This window comes from Suncus etruscus, chromosome X (genome assembly GCF_024139225.1).
Source record: "Suncus etruscus isolate mSunEtr1 chromosome X, mSunEtr1.pri.cur, whole genome shotgun sequence".
NCBI lineage: Eukaryota > Metazoa > Chordata > Mammalia > Eulipotyphla > Soricidae > Suncus > Suncus etruscus.
Genome location: NC_064868.1, coordinates 101,609,279 through 101,630,445, shown reverse-complemented (window position 1 = coordinate 101,630,445; position 21,167 = coordinate 101,609,279). Strand labels below are relative to the sequence as shown.

Sequence of the window (21,167 nt, the reverse complement as noted above, 5' to 3'; positions counted from 1 at the left end):
TTTTTGTTTCCCTTTGCCTAAGTCAACACTTCTGCTAGCAAAAACTTAGCTCTTTTCTTTCTTCAGTTCAGACTTCTCACTGTGATGGAAAGCAGGCATTTCCCCCCTCATTTTTTCTTTCTTATCTTTGTGGGTTTTTTCATCTAGTGAATCACCATGAATTACAAAGTTATTTATGATTAAATTTTAGGTAACAATGTTCAAGAACTCTCCATTACTACTGTCCACTTCCCTCAGCTAATGTACCCTGTTTCCTCTCACCCTCCAGCTTGCTTCTGTGGCAGACACTTTTCCCTTTTTCTGACTTTCCTTTTAGGCACTGTAGTTTGCAATACTGTTACTAAAACGGTATCAATCATACTACTTTACCTCCCTTCAGCACCCAGTTCTCATCTAGAGATCACTTCCCCATAATATTGTCATAGTGGGCCTTTCCGTGTCCTAACTCTCATCACCCCACTGTAGCAAGCTTCCTACTAAGGGCTAGTTGTCTGCCCTTCCTTTCTCTTGTCTCCTACTCTGTTTTTTCATACGCTGCAAATGAGTGCGGCCCACTAAAGTCTCCTATATGGCAGTGTTTTTAGAGGTGCTAGAACAATGGAGGTGGTTGGGAGGTCACAGTAGTCTCAGATTCAAAGTGATATTTCCTGAGAAAGAAGGCAGTAGGTCAAATAAGTTTGGAAACTTTTGCTCTATAGCATCAACCACTAGAAAATAATTTTTATGGGGGCCGGAGAGATAGCATGGAGGTAAGGCGTTTGCCTCTCATGCAAAAGGTCATCGGTTCGAATCCCGGCGTCCCATATGGTCCCCCGTGCTCGCCAGGAGCAACTTCTGAGCATGGAGCCAGGAGTAACTCCTGAGCACTGCCGGGTGAGACCCAAAAACCAAAAAATAATAATAATAATAATTTTTATGGTAATCTAATGAGTCCTTTCCCTGTAGTTCTTAGTCATATTCCATATCCCAGGTGCCATGCTGCATTGCCACCTAAACATTCATCATCCTATTTACAGAGGCTATTCTCTACCATGATAAAGCCTCTGTCCCCACAGAGGCACTTGAAAAATTTGAATGGGTCTTCTGAATACTTGCTAGGAATTTCTAAAGTTTAGGGACACCAGTAGTAGCTTGAGTATCATCATGCCACAGCTGGGGCTATAAAGATTGGAAATGTGTTCCTGGAATCCCAAGTTGAATCACAACAAATTTTCCTTAGCAAATAGCTTTTCCTGGAAACATGAAATAAGTAGTTTCTCTGGTCCTCTTCTTTCTATACGTTGAGTACCTTCTCATTAAATTGTCTTTCCAGGGTACCACTCCAGGCATACACAAAAATAAGCTAGACATTATTTTTATTGGGGGAAATGTTTACTTTTCAACATTCCAACCATCATAATTGAAAATTGACCTTTGGAACACAATCTGGTCCCAAGTTGGCTACTTGTCAGTACAGTACACTCTTTAATTCCATTTCCAATCAACACTAAAGGCCCACAAAAATTCAGAAAATCTTTCTCATGAAATGATCCATAAATAAGAATCATTAGTTTTTAAAGCCATAGCTGAATGAAAAAAGATGGGTTTACCATCTTTCTCATGGTTTTTTCAATATTTATCTGATAAAGCTATGGAGTGTTCCTATGTATGTACACTTAGATGTTTCATACAAATTTACTGTTCTACGAGCACCGTGTTTTATATAACTCACAGTATAATTAACTTTTCTGGAGTAATCATAATACTTTAAGATATCCATGCATTTTTCTCTATACAATTACCTCAAGGGGAAAATAATAATCTTTCTAGGGTTTATATGTATGCCAAAATGTTCAGTAATCATGATTGAAAAAAGGAGTAAAATTTATTTAAGCAAAGCTAAAAATAAATAAGTCAAAAATCCTCAAACTCTCAAATCATATGGGAAGTAACTAGAAGCCCTATACCAAATTTGTCCAAGACTCCATTACCTCATTCTTTACTTGTCCTTTCCATCCAGTATTATCATTTAAGAGTGTCACTTAAAACTGGATTTGGGGGCTTTTATAAATGATTCAATAGTAAGAAGTAATCATTTATGTTATCAGCTAAATAACTTGTGGCTGGGTTGAGATTCAGTACTTTTTATTTGTAATTTCTTTTATATTTTTGGTACCAAATATACAAATTTAAATCTTTATTGTACAAATAGTACATTAATGTTAAATTTACCTCTTTATTATGATGTTCTATATGGCTCAAATTTGTAATATTTTGTGGCTTTTGTAGGGTTCCAAATTATGGATTATAATGGAATACCTGGGTGGTGGCTCAGCACTGGATCTCGTAAGTATTTTAAGATATTTATTTCCACACAGAAAACCTATAGTTTTACTTTTATCTTTTAATTGTAGTAAGCAGTGAGTTTGGGACAAGGCAGTGTTACCACTGACTTGAACAAAAACAACTCAGGTAACTGTCACTGAAATTGATGTTTGGATTCCGACCAACTTGACTTGCTAACTCAGTTCTTATTTCAGTTGAGAATATAACATATTTATGATTATTATCTCAGTGATTTGTTAATGCTACAAATTTTGGTCAACTAGGATCAGGAAACTGAAGTATATAGGAAATGTTTTTTGCAGTATATAGGAAATGTTCCACCCAATGAAGATGTGTTCCTATAAAATATGCTTTTGATGAGAAACACAGGTTGTTTTCCTCACCTTAGTGAGTCAATCAATTTTTTTAACCTGTAAAACTTTATCAGTATGGAATTGTATTTAGATGAAAAATCGGTCCACAGATAATAAAGAGGCTATGGTTCTTGCCTTAAGCATGTTGAACCCAATTTGATCCCCAGAACTGCATATAGTCCGCAGTCCCTAGAGGATAAAGCAGGAGTAATCCTGCTTAAGACTGTCAGGTGTGCCCCCAAAACAAACATAAAGTTAAATATGACTGCTAGAGGTAACTTTTTTAATGATGAACCTTGGGCTGGCTTTTGGATGATTGAGATAACAGCAGGCTCTATTTACAACTTCTTTTGCAACTAAATTTGTGACTCTCAATACAATAAATAATTCCTTTAACTTGGACTTCTTATATGACAATAAAGTTGCAGTAAATTATTTTAAGTGTTCTTACATTGTTAGTATGCTTCTGCCCTTGAAATTATAGCTTTCTAGTTCTAAAAATAAGATCTTTTATGATCAAGATCATCCAGTAATGTTTTAATTCATTTTTATAGTGGAGCAAAGTTTTCCTAACTGAGAAGTGATTAAATATTTTTAAGACATTTCATCCTGCCAATTACTCCAAAATTTCAAATAATTATATGAACAGAGAGAACCTCTGTTGATTATTTTTCTTTTAGAGTGAGCCAGGCCATTCTAAAGAATTGGTAATTAAACTTGATGGGAGAGCTTTATCTCCTTCTAAGAATTTATCTCGTTTTAATCTGTTGCTGAATTAGGTAATCCTTCCTTGTGTCTAATCAAATTCTTCTATTTTAAAGCGTGAGTTCATTTTTTTTTCTTTGTTTTCCCTCTCTAGTGAGTGAACACAATTGGTGTTTCTTCCTGAATATAAAATCCTATCCCATTCTCTACATGAAGTTAAATGATCTCATTTCTATTTGTCCTGTCACATAGTTTTATTACACAATAGTTTGTTCATTAGCACCACAAGAAGCCTCACAATTGTTTCTATGATCCTCCTTTTACTTTTAAAATATTTGGAGTCCTTTACAAATGTATCATAGTTACCATATCTGGTCCCCCAAGGTGCTGACTATGTCTCTTCCCTGTTTTGTATGAATTGGCAAAGCTGTCCCACTCCTTTCTTTAGAATACCTGAAAGAAATGTTAAAAAAAAAAAGCAGTGAACAAGGTTCTAATCCTAATTAATGCAATTTATATCCACAAGCAGTGCTTTGGTCGGTATTATAAAAATCTCTGAATAAAACAATTGCAAGATCTAACCTTAGTCACACTGCTGATCTCCAAGAGATCATATACCAATGAGTATAAATTCAAGAACCTTAAAATATTGCAAGCACTAGAAACTAAAATATCAAGAGGTCTGGGCTGGAAAGATAGTACCATGGTTAAGTCACTTCTTTTGCAGCCACTGGCCCTCATTTGATATCTGGCTCCACATGATCACCCAAGCACTACCTGGAGTAATCCCCAAGCTTTTCTGAATGTGGCCCCCCAAAATCCAAATAAGACAAAATCTAGAAACTAAAAAGACGCACCGAGGTCATTGTCCTGGTTGACTGGTTGATGTTTGGCAGACCACTTAACTGTGCCTTAATTTCTTCAGATGTTAATTAAAGCAATTGGATTCGTAATCTGTCTAGTTTTTTTCTAGCTAGAAAATTCAATAATATTGTGATTTAATTACGAGCCTCATTTAACTGGACTTTTTCAAGAGAGAAAATGATGGGGAAATAGTGCTATTTCTCCTCCAGGTGTAGTCCTTACAAATGAATGCTATCATTTAATAAGTCAATGAAAAGATGACAGGGAGGAAGGCTTAAGGGTGACAATTGCTACCAGAAAACAAAATGAGAAAAAAAACACAAGAGGAATACTGAGTAGAGAGAATTAAGCACTTTAAAATAGTACCCCTGGCTGGGGCTGGGACTCAGTGGTAGATCACTGGCCTTGCATAGATGAGGTCACAGGTTCTATTCCCAGCACCACATGGTCCTTCAAGTACTGCCAAAAGCAACTCTGATTTATCAAGTTAGGAGGGGCCACCGGCACTAGTTGGATGCCACCTAAAATAATAAAACAGAACAAAGTGATGTACAATAAGACTATGATTATGAATTATTATTTGTGTCAACATTATAGTATTTCTTCAAGATTCCATCCCATTAAAGATTCTCCCACATTCTTTTGTTTTCTTTTGTTTTGTGCCCACACCCAGACTTGCTTGTGGCTTACTCCTGGCTCTGCACTCAGGGATCACTCCTGACAGGCTTGGGGGACCATATAGAATGCTGAGGATCGAACCCAAGTTGGCAGCATGCAAAGCAAGTGCCTTACCCACTGCACCATAGCTCCAGTCCCACCCTTGCATTCTTGAAAGAAGATGATTGCATGTAAAATTCTTGAACATACTGCATATTATTTAGTTTGATTTTATACCTACATCCCTAAAGAAACTTCTGTGGCCTATAATGAAAACAAATATAGTATAATGTCTAGAATGAAACATGACCATCAATTAAAAAGTTGAAATAAATGTACTAACCTGTAAGAGATTTCATCTTAGGAACCAGCTATTAGTCAAAAGAGTGTGTGGGAAACCCCCAGTTCACAAGCATATATAGATTTTGAAAGACAAATGATGTTCTTTCATATATATCTTCTAATCCCTATTGTTACCTGCCTAGAACATGGAGGTAGGAGTAGCCTTCTGATTACCACTTAATGTGGTCCCCAAACAGAGACGGGGTTATGTTGTATTTAGGGTTCTACTGTGCTATTTAGAGAGGTTATCCTCTTTAGGTAGTACAGTGGGTAGGGTACTTACCCTGCATATAATTAGTCCAGGTTCGATCTCCAGCACCCCATCTGATCTTCCAAATCTCACCAGGAGTGATCTGGCCCCCATTCCTGTTTTCTTGTTGTAGTCTCCTCCTCCCCTTCTTTCTCTAGCATCCATGTCACCAATATTTTACTAAATTCAAAACTGAGCATAAAATACTGTGAGAGGTAAAATGAATCCTAAAAATCACCTTTCCATTTGTTTTTCTTTAAAAAATAAACACATTTTGATTGTTGTACTGAAATCTATAGTCCCATTATTCATCCTTTTAATGGATACATTATTTTAGTTTCATGCGTCCCCCAGTTTTCTAAGGACCTTCCCCATCCCAAGGAGGCTCACTTTTTTGTCCCCCAATTCACAATACAGACCAGGAAAGGCCTGGGTTGAGGTGTATATGGGGTGCATTTACTGTACCTCCTCTTTCTGTACAGTCAGTGTAAAGAACACAGTCTATGGTAAGAATTGAGAGGCCTTATCTTTTCTTTTTTTATTTTTTAATATATAGAGACAAAAATCTTCCATTCTGATTACATTGACCATTTATCACTCTCTTACTATACTTTTTTTTGTCAAGTTTGGATTTTTCTGTGTGTGTGAACATGGTGACACCTACACACATAGGTGAAGGGAGCTGATCTACCTATAATTTCACAAAATTGTAAAGCATCGATTAACGGATAAAGTACAATAGAAGTTTAAGTATTGTGTAGTTATATAAATATTAAAATTAATGCTATAAATAATTCTATGCTAATACATTTGTGGGGGCACACCCGGTGATGCTTGGGCTACTATGCAGTCAGAGATCGCTTCTGGCTTGGGAGAGCATATGGGTCACTGGGGGAGCGAATCACGGTTTGTCCTAAGTTAGCATGTGCAAGGCAAACGCCCTACCCACTTGCACCACTGGTCTGGTCCCAATGCTAATACATTTTAAGATTTACCTGAAATAGATAAATCCAAAAAAATGTAAAAATATAAGTTAAGAGAGTTCAAACATTTTGAGGAAAGAATCTGAATGGGCCTACAGAAGGATAAACATTTGTTTATCTTTAAATAGAAAAAAGATCTATATTGGGCCGGAGAGATAGCATGGAGGTAGGGCATTTGCCTTGCATACAGAAGGACTGTGGATTGAATCCCAGCATCCCATATGGTCCCCCGAGCCTGCCAGGAGCACTTTCTGAGCATAGAGCCAGGAGTAACCTCTGAGCGCTGCCGGGTATGACCCAAAAAAAAAATTCCATATCAGGAATATACTTGGCTTAGCCAGAATATTTTAAGAAGTTCTTCAGAGTGATAACTAGTAAGTACCCTTCTTTTTTAAAAATGAGCCTTAGCCTATTAAGTGTGAGTATTTTTCTGAGTTTGTCAACGTTTTCATGACGAAAGAGATCAGTGATAGTATTAATCTTATTATGACATTCATCTTTGGTTTATTTGGTTGGTAGTATCTCATAATTTCATTTCTGTGCAATCAATAAAATAATAGCTATGTTTGGCCTTTTAGAATTACTTTCGTCATTGCAGCTTAAATAGAATCTCTTGGGGTGGAAGTTCATAGATCTGAAAGTAAATAGCTAACATTCCTAGGAAAGGCACCCATTGAACTAAAGACGTCCCAGGAGTATACTGTGTATCCAAACCACAGTTTATATTCAATAGTGAGGCAGAAGTATGGGTTCTATTTTAAGCTGCTAAATTCCTACATGAAAGTGCTCTTTATTCCGAATAAATATGGCATTCATGAAAGATGAAATACACAAGGTGCCAAAGAGCTGTGAATCCCTCCCAGTGTGAGGCAGAATGGGTGGTGTTTGATTTTCACCACCACCTCTTTCCTCCTTCCAGCAAACAGAACTCTACCTCAGCTCTGCCTTTGGATCTCCACCCTTTCCTGTAATAATATTGTACAGCCCACTGTTTGTGCTTTATGAGGCGGTACCAGCATTTTTAAATAACCATTTATTTTAAAGAGAGATTTTCAGATATTCCATTACAGGTTCTCCTGAAACCTAATCATTGCTTTCCTTGTATTTCAGTTGGAACTGTTGGCTTTCATACAGGGATGGGGAAAGAAAGGGGAATGTGTTACATTTATGTGGAAAACCTCTGTGATTTGATCACTTTTCTACAATGAAAGTTTGAGTTTAGTTATTATATTCCTGGCAAAAAGCTTTAATTTGATTCTCAAACAGCATTATACTTGATGATACTCTTGAATCACATAAATACCAAATACCAAGAACTGTGTTATAGTTTTATCTATATAATGAGATCAGATTGGGTTGCTGTGGAAATCTTATGATCTGTCTGATCTAGACTCAGTTCAGCATAAATATTTAATAATTTCTCAACAGAAAATGCCAAATTGTAATTAGCTGGCTTCTTTTGTTTTCTATCTGAAAAATAAGGCTAGTTCTATTGTGATTTAAGCATATTGTCTATCCTCTGTGTAAATATTTAAGAATGTCAGCACTTGCAGTAAGTATAGCACTGCTTGTATTATCTTTTAAGATTAATCTAATGATTTCAAAATGCTTTCATCCCTTACACTTAATTTTTACTTGTTTCCCAGCCTTTTCTACTTTCTCTACCTTTGTTTAAATATTGATCTTATTAAGCAAAAGTACTTCACATATCAAAGTGATTTCTTTATTTCAAAGGTGAGGGCAACTGTGAAGTTTATTGTCGTAGACTTTTACATGTGTATTTGTATTGCTTTTCTTCCTAAGCTCCGAGCTGGCCCCTTTGATGAGTTCCAGATTGCTACTATGCTCAAGGAGATTTTGAAAGGTCTGGACTATCTGCATTCTGAGAAGAAAATTCACCGAGATATAAAAGGTATGCAAGAGTCTGAGATGGTCTTGAGAAAAAAAAATAAATGTATTCTAGGAAACCTGAGAGGTAGCTTTTCCCATTTCTCTTTTTCCCTCCTAGCTGCCAATGTCTTGCTGTCAGAACAAGGAGACGTAAAACTTGCTGACTTTGGAGTTGCTGGTCAACTGACAGACACCCAGATTAAGAGAAATACTTTTGTGGGAACACCATTTTGGATGGCTCCTGAAGTGATTCAACAGTCAGCCTATGACTCAAAGGTAAAGTGTTACTAGTACATATTCTTTTTTTTCTTTTTCTTTTTGTTTTTGTTTTTGGGCCACACCCAGCAGTGCTCAGGAGTTACTCCTGGCTGTCTACTCAGAAACAGCTCCTGGCAGGCACGGGGGACCAAATGGGACACCGGGATTCGAACCAACCACCGTAGGTCCTGGATTGGCTGCTTGCAAGGCAAACACTGCTGTGCTATCTCTCCGGGCCCACAAATTCTTTTTTAACACCGAATTTGTATTATTGTTTCTCATTATCTTCTAATAAATGGTCCTTTTTTAAAACGGGATTCCCAAAAGTGCCGAGGGAATCCAGAGGCCACTCCCACCAACAGGCATGGTGATTATGTGGGTTGAGTGCTAGCTAGGGCTTCAGGCTAACAAATGTTCTAATTCTCCTTTCTTTGAAAGTGTTCCAGAAGCCATTTATTTCCACTATTGGTGCTAAATTAGATGCACACGCCTTCGTGGAGTTGCCTGCTCTTCAGTTGTAATGTTTTCTTCCTTTACTTTTTGTCTATATCATGCTTTTCCTCCTTTATCTCCCTTCTTCTTTACCTCTCTCTTCCTTCTCTCTTTCCCCTTTCCAATCACTCTTTTGTTTTCATTTTTTAAATATTGGCACAGAATGGAACATTATGACAATACTAGTTGGAAATGATTATCTGAACAAGAACTGGATACCGAACAGAGATAAGATGATATGCATGATACCCCTTCAGTAACAGTATTGCAAATCACCATGCCTAAAGGAAAAAGGGAGCAAAAGAGAGAGAGAGAGAGAGAGAGAGAGAGAGAGAGAGAGAGAGAAGTATCTGTCATAGTGGCAGACTGGGATGAGGGAAAAACTAATGACACTGATGGCAGGAAGCTTAAACTAGTGAAGGATGCGTATTTGGAATGTTGTATAACTGAATCTCAAAAAGTTTTCTTAACATTGCTACTTAGCTCTAAGTTATATTTGTCCCTTAATGATGATACAACTTGGACCCTGCTCTCTTTAGTCGCCTTTCATTCTGTCTCACATAAAACTTTCCACTCTCTAGCTTTTGCCTCTACAGTCTCATCCACAATCACCCTCTTCCGTGTTCTTTCTGCTTTAGCCACAGCAGGATCATTGCTGAGCTACAAATATAACAAGTGCATTCTACCCTTAGAACCTTTGCACTTGCCCTTCCCTTCTCTTGGAAGAACCTTCCAGTGATTTGTCTACTTAAGCATTCCCTACACAAAGTATTCTTTATCCAGCCATCGTTTATATATTTGTAGCCTCTTTTTGTTGTTGTTGCTCCTCCTCAGTGCTTATTCCTGGCTCTGTGCTCAGGGATCACACCTGGTACTGCTTGGAGAACCATATGTAGTACCTGGGATCAAACCTATGTCAGCTGTATGCATGGCAAGTGCTTTATGCACTTTGTCAACTCTCCAGCCCCCGTGTAGCCTCTTGTTATTTGTTTTGTTTGGGGCAACACTAAATAGTACTCAGGGACTATTTCTGACTCTGCAATCAGGAATCACACCTGAACTCTGGAAACCATATGGGGAACCAGGAATGAAATCCAGGTTGGATGCATGCAAGGCAAGCACTATACAGCTATACTAACTCTGATCCCCCATTTATTTACCTCTTTACCCCATTATTCATAACTCCCAAAACCTCCTTCCTTGTTTTCTTCCCAGAACTTTGTACCATGTGACCATATAACATATGATTTATATATCTGTCTTGCAGAGAACACACACCTCTCAAGAATACCTATTTTATGTGGTTTATTCACCACCTCAACCCTCATTATGTGTGATGTCAGACAAATAAAAGTAGATTATCAATAAAAATAGATTCAAATCAAGTTCCTTTAACTATTTTATTGCTTTTTTGGTGTGTGTGTTATTTTTTAATTTGGGGTTATACCCTTTGGTGCTTAGGGGTTTATTCCTTTTTCCATGCTCAAGAGTAACCCCTGGTGGTACTTGAGGAACTCTCTGTTGTGCCAGAGATTTGAACCCAAGACTGTAGACTGAAAGGCCAGCACCTTAATCTCTGTATTATGTTTCCAATACTCTCAAAGCACTTTATTTTTTTTTTCATTGTAGTGCTAGGAATTGGACTCAGGATTGAATATCTGTGAGGCTTATGTTGTACAGCTAAACCACATCCTCTAACAAAAAGAATTTAATGCTATATGACCATTAAGTTCCATTAGGTATTTTGTGACAGTGTGTCTAAAATGCAGTATCAAGGTAATCATTCTTGTTTTTTCACTTCAGGCTGACATTTGGTCGCTGGGAATTACTGCTATTGAACTAGCCAAAGGGGAACCGCCCAACTCCGACATGCATCCAATGCGAGTTCTGTTTCTTATTCCAAAGAACAACCCTCCAACTCTTATCGGAGACTTTAGTAAATCCTTCAAGGAATTCATTGATGCTTGCCTGAACAAAGACCCATCATTTGTGAGTATATGTTCCTATATTTGTATACCATATATAAAGCAGATGTAGTTTTTTTGCTACAGTGTCAAGTATTGGGCATGTGAATGTTATCTGAGACCTATCCAGGAAATGGCTTTATCCTTTAAAGTTAGTAATTTTGTTCCATTTTGGAGGTTATTTCTGGTGGTGCTCAGGGGTTACTCCTGGCTCTGTGCTCAGAAATTACTCCTGGCAGGCTGGATATGGGGGCCATATAGGATCCTGGAGATCAAACCTGGATCAGTGTGTACAAGGCAAATGCCCTACCCATTGTACAATCACTCTGGCCCCTGTTCCATTTCTTTTTTTAAACATTTATTTATTTACTTTGGTTTGGGGGCCACACCCACTAGCACTCAGGGGCCACTCCTGGCACTTCACTCAGAAATTGCTGCTGGCAGGCTCATGAGACCATGTGGGATGCCCAGTATTGAGCCCAGCTCTGTCCCGGTTGGCCACTTGCAAGGCAAATGCTTTAATGCTGTGCTATCACTCAGACCCTTTCTCTGTTCCATTTCTTAACAAGATACTTGTTATATTTTTCCCTACCCTTCACTTTCTTTTTTCAGGCCCCTACCATCTTCCTTATGCTCTTTTATCATTTGCTATTTCACATGTAAAAATATTTGAGAAATAAATTCATTTAGCAAGATGTCATCATTGAAGTACTCATGAGAGTGTTATTTAGCTATTTTAATTTTTCATAAGAAATATGTGAACCCCACTTTTTTAAATTTAATGTTTAAAACACCAACTTGAAGTTACAGACTTTTCCTGACGACTAGTGAGACCTCCCTCATTTACTTGACAAATGTAATCACAATTTTGGTATTTTAAAAATAAAGTTGACTGGTGACTCTCAGAAACTAAAACTATAGAAGAACTAAGTTTAACTATATTTTGTCGTTTATATTTTTATTTTATTTATAATTAAAACTATGGTATATAGTACTATTAATAATAATTTTCATACACATTCCAAATCTATACCTATATACTCATATACCTTTGTACCTATCTCCTTCCCCCAGGGACCTCAAAACCCTCCCTCTCATCCCCCCAATTCATTTGTTTGAATCAGTTCTTCCATTATGTTGCCTCTGATGTTTGTTGCTACCGTGCTTTGTGGTACACGTGACTATTTTTTAAATTAACAATGAATACTTTGATATAATAAAATTGTAAGGGAAAATATCCTCAGAAACACCACATACTTGTATTTGGATGAAGTGTGAAATGATATTTAATGGTTTCAACTGGGGGAGAAGCATCACAATATATGTATAGGTAATAGAAACATTGCCACTTGCTAGCTTTCATATTTTTTTCAGCTTATGCTAAATGTGATTAAAGTATATGACTCTTAAAACAATTTCACTTTATATTTTAAATTCTACTTTGTCTTTTTCTGTCATTGAGAAGGTCCAGCTTTCCAGTTTTCTGGTAGGTTGGTCGTCTTTTATTCATTGGGCTTTATGAAATTGGTCTGAACATAGGCAATTTAATTTGGTTTCTCAGGTCCATTCCAAAAATATAGTTTTCAGTGATCTGCGACATTTTAGTTGTCTTTATGTCTATATGCTTTTCTACCTTTCAACTTAAAATCATAATGATTTCTTACCACCATAAGCACCATCCTAAGGAGATTAGAAATAGTCATGTACCTTTTTTTTTTATCTATTAGCGTCCTACAGCTAAGGAACTTCTGAAACACAAATTCATTGTAAAAAATTCGAAGAAGACTTCTTATCTGACGGAACTGATAGACCGATTCAAGAGATGGAAGGCAGAGGGACACAGCGATGATGAATCTGATTCTGACGGCTCTGATTCGTATGTACAGTTGACTTAGTTTTCTTGTAGATAGCCAGGTTCTTCTAGCATCACATGTAAGTCGGTGTAAGGCTTTACTTTAGAAATGGATCTTGAAAAAAAATAGCAGTTTGGAGTACAATGAATTGGGAAACATATTATTCTAAAAAAGTAGATTGCTCAAGTTTTAAATGGTCTTGGTCTAACCCCTAGTGGATACGAGAGTATATTACAAAAATTTGGGAACTAGGTTAGATTGATGATGCAACATAGTTCACTGCAAGTGGTAGAAATTTGTCCTCATACTTTTTTTGAAACGTGCAAAATCTTGGTGGAGAACGGACTTCCTGGCCTTTCCTAACTAATAGAAATACATACCATGGTCATATTAGTAAATTTAAGTTGTTGTTGTTGTTGTTTTTTCATTTTTATTGAGACCAATGTGTATTACAAGTTTCTCACAGTTATATTTAAGGTTCATAATGACAATAAATCAGGGCGAGTCCCACCACCAGTGTTGATCTCCCTCCACCCTTGTTCCCCTACCTCCACCCATAGCCCCCTGAACTGCTAGTGTAACAGGTTCCTTTTTTGTATAGCTTGTAGTTTGTGTCTCTTGATTCTGTTGTCGTTGCCTCTGACTTTGGATTAGGTATTTAGGTCTGATCATTTTTTATTTTCACTCAGTGTTCATGGGATTCTGTGCCCCTGGTACCTACTATCCACTTTTTTTTCTTAATTTATGAGGCAGAACAAGATAATTTATATTGTTTTGTTTTTTTCTTATTCTTTCTTCTTTTAAATTTATATTCATAGCTTCTTGACAGGGGCTCCTCACCCGCTATTTTTTTTAACAGAACCATAAAACATGAATCAACTTTAAGAATTTTTTTATATACAATTTGTACCCCCTCTAAAAGATGTCATTTTCTAACTGGGAGTTTTTACATTAACATTTTATTTTGTTTAATTTGGGGTCTGGAGGCATACCTCGGCAGTTCTCAGGGCTTACTCTTGGATCTGTGCTCAGGGATCACTTTTAGTGGAGCTCAAGGGACCATAGGTGGTGCCAAGGTTCCAACCTGGGCCATCTGTGTGAATGACAAGCATGCTATTTAATATACTACCACTTTGACCCTTCATGCATATTTTAGCCTTCAAGTATGCAGCTCAAGTTAGATGAAAATGTTAGCCTACACTAACCAGGTTTTAGTGCTTTACTAATGTGCATGTTTGCACAAAAGCAATACCAGATTTCTTTTGATAATATTCTAGCATTTCTTCATTTAGGAGAAATTCCTCAACCTTTGAAAATGATTAAAAATACAGTAGGATAGTTTTTGTTTCCTCAATCTAATGGTTGTTGGCCTTGGTTGCCCATCAAAGTGATCTGTGAAATCTTCACAAAAACCACGTAGAGGAGAGTTTGAGATAGTCAGAGGGAAGTGGGAAGAAGGACTGTCTATGTGATTCTGAGGCATACTTGAGAGTTAAGAACTATTACAGCTATTCAGTATACTGTCCTATTTGGCACTGAATTCAATAGCTTTTGGAAAGTGTAAGGTTTTTTTTTAATTCTACATTGGGACAAATGTCTCTTCAGAAGTCCGACTGCATTAGTTGGCACTTTCACCAGGCTGAATAATTTAGGAACTTATCAAAGTGTCTTTGCCTATCTCTTTAGGGAATCCACCAGCAGGGAGAATAATGCTCATCCTGAATGGAGCTTTACAACTGTGAGGAAGAAGCCTGATCCGAAGAAACTACAGAATGGGGCAGTATGTACACAGAGATGAGCACTTCTTGAGAGATTTTTTGTCACATTATATACTAAGATTGGGATGGCCATGAATTGTTAGAATTTGCTACCTCCAGATGCCTGTCTACCAGACTACATCCATTGCATGCTCAACGTTTGTCTTTCACTTAGAGTCCATTAAGACTATATCATGGGGTTCGGAGTGGTAGCACAGTGGTAGGGTATTTGCCTTCCATGCAGCTGACGCAAGATGGACTTGGGTTCAATCCCTGGCATCCCCTCTGGTCCCCTGAGCCAGGAGTGATTTCTGAGTGCAGAGCCAGGAGTAACCCCTGAGCACCACCAGGTGTGACCCAAACAAAACAAAAAAGTGTGTGTGTGTGTGTGTGTGTGTGTGTGTGTGTGTGTGTGTGTGTATCAAGGGCATTACTTAAGAAGCCATTGATAACATATTTAAGTCTGTTTACCTGGTGATATCTAAACCCAGTGGAATCAGGGATATTGATGGGAGTCCTAGAAGTGAGAAGCCTTCTGAGTGATGGGTAGAAATTAATGATAGGAAGAAATCACAAGAAATACTTTATAATTGGTCTTGGGGAGATTCATCAGTGCAAATTTCTCATAGAAGAGCTAAAAAGAAAACCCATGATCCTCATTTCATGCGTAAAGTAATCTATATTGTTTTCTTCAAGGAGAAAGATCTTGTGCAAACCCTGAGCTGCTTATCTATGATAATCACACCTGCATTTGCAGAAGTAAGTGCAGATTCATTAGCTTTGGATAGCTATTCCGAAGGACGTAGTAATCTTCAATGCTATAGCTATTGATCTTTTTCAGCTTAAACAGCAGGATGAGAACAATGCTAGCAGGAACCAGGCAATTGAAGAGCTTGAGAAAAGTATTGCTGTGGCCGAAGCTGCCTGTCCTGGCATCACTGACAAAATGGTGAAGAAATTAATTGAAAAATTCCAAAAGTAAGTTTGCAATGTCATTTTAAAAGTACTCTATCATTTCCTGTTGCATGTTAATTTATGAATCAACTGTAATTTCTTTGTTGGGTCATTTAACTTATCTCTAGAGTACTTTTCTTGAAATATGCCCATCTTTTTGTTTTGTTTTGGGGCCACACCCAGTCGCACTGAGGTTACTCCTGTCTCTGTACTCAGAAATTACTCCTGGCCAGCTCAGAATGCTGGGATCAAACCCGAGTCACCTGCATGCAAGGCAAATGCCCTACCCATTGTGCTGTCACTCCGGCCCCCATTTGTACCCATCTTTAACGTTAATTTTGAAACTATTATATTCATGCATTGCCAGATAGTATGTCCTAAATTAAATGGGCTTTTAATTTCTTTTTCCTGCGAATAAGAAGTATAGGCAAAAGTTCACTGAGCCTATCCTTATTTTTATGAGTGCTTTTTCTTGCCACTATGCTCGCCATTCACCAGTCACATAGTTTCCAGTGCTAAACTTCCTAAGTTTCACCCCCATTTAAAATGTAAGGAAAGAGTTTAAATTAGCAGAATTCAGTATGTTTGACTTGTGTCTATACTGTCTCATAAAATGTAGGTTTATATTTTTTGTCAGTCGATGCGATGATTACATTTGTTTTAATAATTTTGTTCTTAAATAAAACTTTGAGAATCCATACACTTTCTCAAACAAAACTCCTTAGCAAAAGCAACTTTTAAGGCAATACTAATTTTTATCTTAATCCTATTCACTATTTGAAGTGAATCTTTTTATTTCTTTGTGTGAAATGGAGTTGGAGCAACTACAAAATCTATTAAAAACACTGATGGAGGGGTCAGAGAGATAGCACAGCCGTAGGGCGTTTGCCTGTGCAAAGTCAATCCAGGACCGACAGTGGTTCGAATCCCAGTATCCCATATGGTCCCCTGAGCCTTCCACGAGCGATTTCTCTGTGCAGAGCCAGGAGTAAGCCCTGAGTGCCGCCACCAGGTGTGACCCAAAAAGAAAACGAAAGAAAGAAAGAAGGAAGGAAGGAAGGAAGGAAGGAAGGAAGGAAGGAAGGAAGGAAGGAAGGAAGGAAGGAAGGAAGGAAGGAAGGAAGGAAGGAAGGAAGGAAGGAAGGAAGGAAGGAAGGAAGGAAGGAAGGAAGGAAGAACCACTGATAGATCTATCAGATAAAATCTACTTATGCTAATAAACAAAAATGCTTCTATGTCTCTTAGATGTGAATGAAAAACGTTACCCTCTTTTCCACTGTATACATTAGTCAATTGGAAGTTGTGGAATTGGATACAGAAAGTATTTCTGAACTTATTTCTATGAAACATCATTATAATGAGATTCAGTAGAAGTAGGCTTGTTTGCCCAGTGTTTTTATGACAGTTTATATACATGAGAAATAAAAGCATGCATATTTTATTGATGTAAATTTTTCTGAATTTTATAGGTGTTCTGCAGATGAATCCTCTTAAGAAGGTCTTATTCATCACTTGTGTTTCATATGATTTGAGAGAAACCCACCAAAGCTACTTCAAGCTTAACAGTGCTTAATTCATGAGTTCCATGTGCCTTTTAGCTCTCTGCAACATTGAAGTTTTGGACAAAGTTATTCAACTATTTTGTGATGGTGTTATCATTTTCTATTTTTAAGAAATTATTTTGTAAGAAATATCTTTTAATACTATAGTTTTGCTTGTATTCTAGAAAATGCTGAGGTTCAATTTTGCTTTTAAATTATCATTATTACTAGAATTGAGTTCCTTTTATGTTTGCCCTTTCCTTATCTGCAGATTCATAAAGCATACAGGTCTTTCAAAGCCATCCTAAATTTCCAACTTTCATAAATCACTATGCTTCAAAATGCTTTTTTTTGTTTTAGAGCAAGCATATTTTTAAATGACTATTGGTGGGAAGATGGAAACAATTCATACCTTCTTAAAATAGATTTGTACAAGCTTTTGGAAATGAAACCTGGAAAAGTAATGTCTCTTCTACTATTTTATTCTTGGCATCTCAATGATGATGACATTTGAGATCTTAGTGTTTGGTTGAAGCATTTTTGAGGACCATGTAACAACAAAGATACATCTTGCTGTGAAGTATTTAGAAGAGACAACTAACCCTATGCCTAATATGGTTGAAATTTTATCTTAAATACCACGTATCCAAAGATGGATTTTTGGTAATATGACAAGAACTATATCAGGCTTCATTTTTAAAATCTTCAATTCAATTTATGTATTATATGATTAAATTTGAGAAGCCTAAACAGTTGATCATGTGATTAATTACCTGATTAGCAGGTATGAGTATAATTTACGCCATCATATGTTTGTCATGGTAGTAAAATGTCCTATAAACTATTTATGGACTTTCAGTTCTTCATAATTATTAGTACATAATAATTTGTTCATTTTTGCAAGGATATTTAAGTGAGTATTTTGTAGTTCATGTGAAAATAACCATAGTACAGGGTGACTTCTGTCTGTAGAAAGGTGAGTTAGTCTGTACAATTGGTTTACAGTTATATTTATGGTACTGTTATGTGGGTAATCCCTTTTTGTTCCCTCTTAAACTTAGTATATATATTATGCCTGCCTAAGTTCTAAACTGAGGCTCTCTTTATGTAGTTGTAGAATTATTGATATTAGTTTTGATAGCTAATATTTTGCTGTTGGGATCTGCAGTTTGGTCTTTGCACAAAAGTCATTTTAAAAATATCAGTAATTGCCAAATGTTAAAGATGTTCTTTAAACCATTTTAATCAAAATGACCATTATATTATTATTTTCTAATATGAAAGACCCTTGAGTCAGTTGTGCCATATGTCAAGAAAGCTATAGGTATTGGTGCCTATGGGACTGGAATGATAGTACAGCGGTAGGGCACTTGCCTTGCATGTAGCTGACCCAGGATGGACCTCGGTTCAATCCCCACTGTCCCATATGGACCCCAAGTCAGGAGCGATTTCTGAGTGCATAGCCAGAAGTAACCCCTGAGCATCACCAAGTGTGGCCAAAAAAGAAAAAAGAAAAAAATTGGTGTTTATACCATAACAATTCTAACACATTGTGCTTTGAAGTAATCATTCAGTTAAAATTTTCACCTGCTATGTGACCAAAATTTAAATTAGTTTATAATTAATTGGATAGAGATCTGGAATTAACTTTTCAGCACATACCATGGATGAAATGGATATTTTTGTAAACGTAAACGACAACAAATTTGTACATTGAATATCTAAGCTTCTACAACAAACCACATCACAAATAGAAATTGTATTGCTATTCGTTATTGTTATTAGTCTTGTGAAAAGTTCCTAGAAAAAGTATACTGCAGTGTTTGTGGGGGGGTAAAATAAATATTTAAATTTTGTGGTCCTTAATGTGTTTTTATTTCTTGGGAGCAGGAGTGGGAATATACTCTGGTATTTCATTGTCTCATTTTGTTTTTTTACACTTTACCTTTTCTGTATTATTGGGACATTACCACCAATATTTTTATTGAAAACTAAAAGGTAAGGTTTACACTTAAAGATGATTAAGAGCCACAGAGATTTCTCAAAGAACTAGACTGTATACCTTGTACCCAGAAGCCCTGGGTTCAGTCCTAGCTCCAGATGGTCTCCTATGCACAGCTAGGTGGTGACCCCTTCGCATCATGGTGTCCGATCAATACCATATTTTCTGGTCTAACCACTGAACTGTGTAGCCAAGTCAAGCCATGTATCACCAAACTAACTCTCAATGTGCTAGGGACCAACCCCTCTCTTCAAACTAAAACAACATATGAATTAGAGCTTTACGGAACATCAGTTTCAATTCTGCCTCCTGTCTCAATAAAGTGAATAAGTCTCCTTTCAAACAAAAATGTTCTAGATTACACTGTGGATTAGATAATTTATATATAGTTGTATTAGGAACTGTCATGCACATTTCCATCTCCTAATTCTCGGGTGGAAAGCAAATTTCACAGAGATGTTTTGAAATAGAGGCAAAACACTGCAAACTGCAGAGAGGAATTTTAGATTTTCCTAGATAAAAAATGAACATAATTTAGCTTTGAGAATCTTTACCAGAGAATCCCAAATGTGCCTGGCTTATCACCCCTTTTCAGGTTTCCCTTTGGAAATTTAACTTCTTTAAACAAATAGAAAGCAGCCCCCTCAATTGCAGTAAGGCTATAATAGTACCTCCCACATTGTTCTATAACTCTAATGGGGAAATGAAGGTAGTATCAACCATTGGGAAATATTGATCTATAGGATTACTGTAGAGGTGATTGAACTGAAATATATTCTTATTAAATAACTATTCTAAATTAGTGAGTTACTGGATATGAGTCCAAGAGCAGGAAGAAAATATTAAAACATGGGAAAGAGGCAAAGCAAAATAGTTACAAAGGATTTTTATGATATAAGAACATTCATAACATAAGGAGTAAGGACGAATAGGGAATCAATTTCTTGGCTAAGTCATTTTAAAAAATTTGTAGGTGACAGAGCCATAATACATAATAATACATCAGGGTGGGGCATTTGTCTTTCATCCAGCCAACCCAGGTTTGATCCCCAGCACTCCAGGGTTCCTTGAGCCCTGGCAAAAAAAAATCCCTGGGCACAGAGCTAGGAGTACTAAGCATTACTGGGTGTGCCCCCCAAAAAAATAAAAATAAAAACCTTGCTTAATCATTTCTTTAAAGCTAGTACCTAAAATTGTTTAAAATGTATTGTGCTTAATCTTAAAATTAATTAATGAAACAAATTTCTCAAATGGAGTGCTATACTCTCCAGTAAGAACAGTAGAGAAAATTAGAAGAGGCTAACAGTAGAAATTGTGGGTCAAGAGATAGTATAGCAGATAGTACATGTATTTGACCTGGGGTTGGTTACCAGCACCACATGATTACCAAGTATCACCCAGTGTAACCCTAGAGCACCACCATAAGAACCAATGACTATGGCACTAGATGCCTCCAGAATCATAGCCATGACCTAGGTATTCATAACACCCAGGGCCTGAGCAGCCTCACATCTTTGGGCCCTTGCATTGAACTTACTGCCTGGTTGGCCAAGAAACACAGGTGTGATTCTTGGACCTCCTGAGTACCACTCGGGAGTCCCTTGTCCCCACCACCCCCCACTTTCCCACCCAAAACAAAAGGTTTGGTCCATTAAGTCACTTTGGTTCCATATCTTTTTTCTACTTAGCTACTTCAGTACTAACACTTCTTCCTCTCTGATTGCATTTTCACCTTCCTCCTATTTCTTTTTCTCTGTCTCTTCCCTTATGCCAGAAACAACCACTTCTGCCATTGATTTAAACAAAAGGAAGGTCAGATGTACCACTTGCTTTGTTTAATAAATTGATTTCCATCACTCTTTATTAAAATACCATTTGTTTCATTTCCTTGTCTATACATGCAATCAGCTATGACAATACCGCGAAGAAGATACTAGATTAAGCAAACCATGTGTTAACTGATCTTTCACTAAATGT

At 37.0% G+C, this 21,167-nt stretch overlaps 1 protein-coding gene and 1 non-coding gene across 2 annotated transcripts in view; one reads left to right on the top strand and one right to left on the bottom strand.

Moving 5' to 3' along the window:
• The window catches only part of STK26 (serine/threonine kinase 26), a 32,472-nt gene extending 15,240 nt beyond the window's left edge, over positions 1-17,232 (top strand). Inside the window, exons 3-11 of the mRNA XM_049766994.1 lie at positions 2,269-2,325; positions 8,283-8,391; positions 8,488-8,645; positions 10,923-11,108; positions 12,811-12,959; positions 14,623-14,716; positions 15,390-15,452; positions 15,535-15,671; positions 17,117-17,232. Of these exons, the coding sequence (XP_049622951.1) occupies positions 2,269-2,325; positions 8,283-8,391; positions 8,488-8,645; positions 10,923-11,108; positions 12,811-12,959; positions 14,623-14,716; positions 15,390-15,452; positions 15,535-15,671; positions 17,117-17,141 (978 nt within the window). The 3' untranslated portion in view covers positions 17,142-17,232. The remainder of the gene's footprint in view (positions 1-2,268; positions 2,326-8,282; positions 8,392-8,487; positions 8,646-10,922; positions 11,109-12,810; positions 12,960-14,622; positions 14,717-15,389; positions 15,453-15,534; positions 15,672-17,116) is intronic.
• LOC125999788 (small nucleolar RNA SNORA51) lies at positions 5,889-6,019 on the bottom strand. Its single transcript, XR_007492258.1, has one exon. It is a non-coding gene; the product is annotated as a small nucleolar RNA SNORA51 (small nucleolar RNA).
• Positions 17,233-21,167: the final 3,935 nt, after the last annotated feature.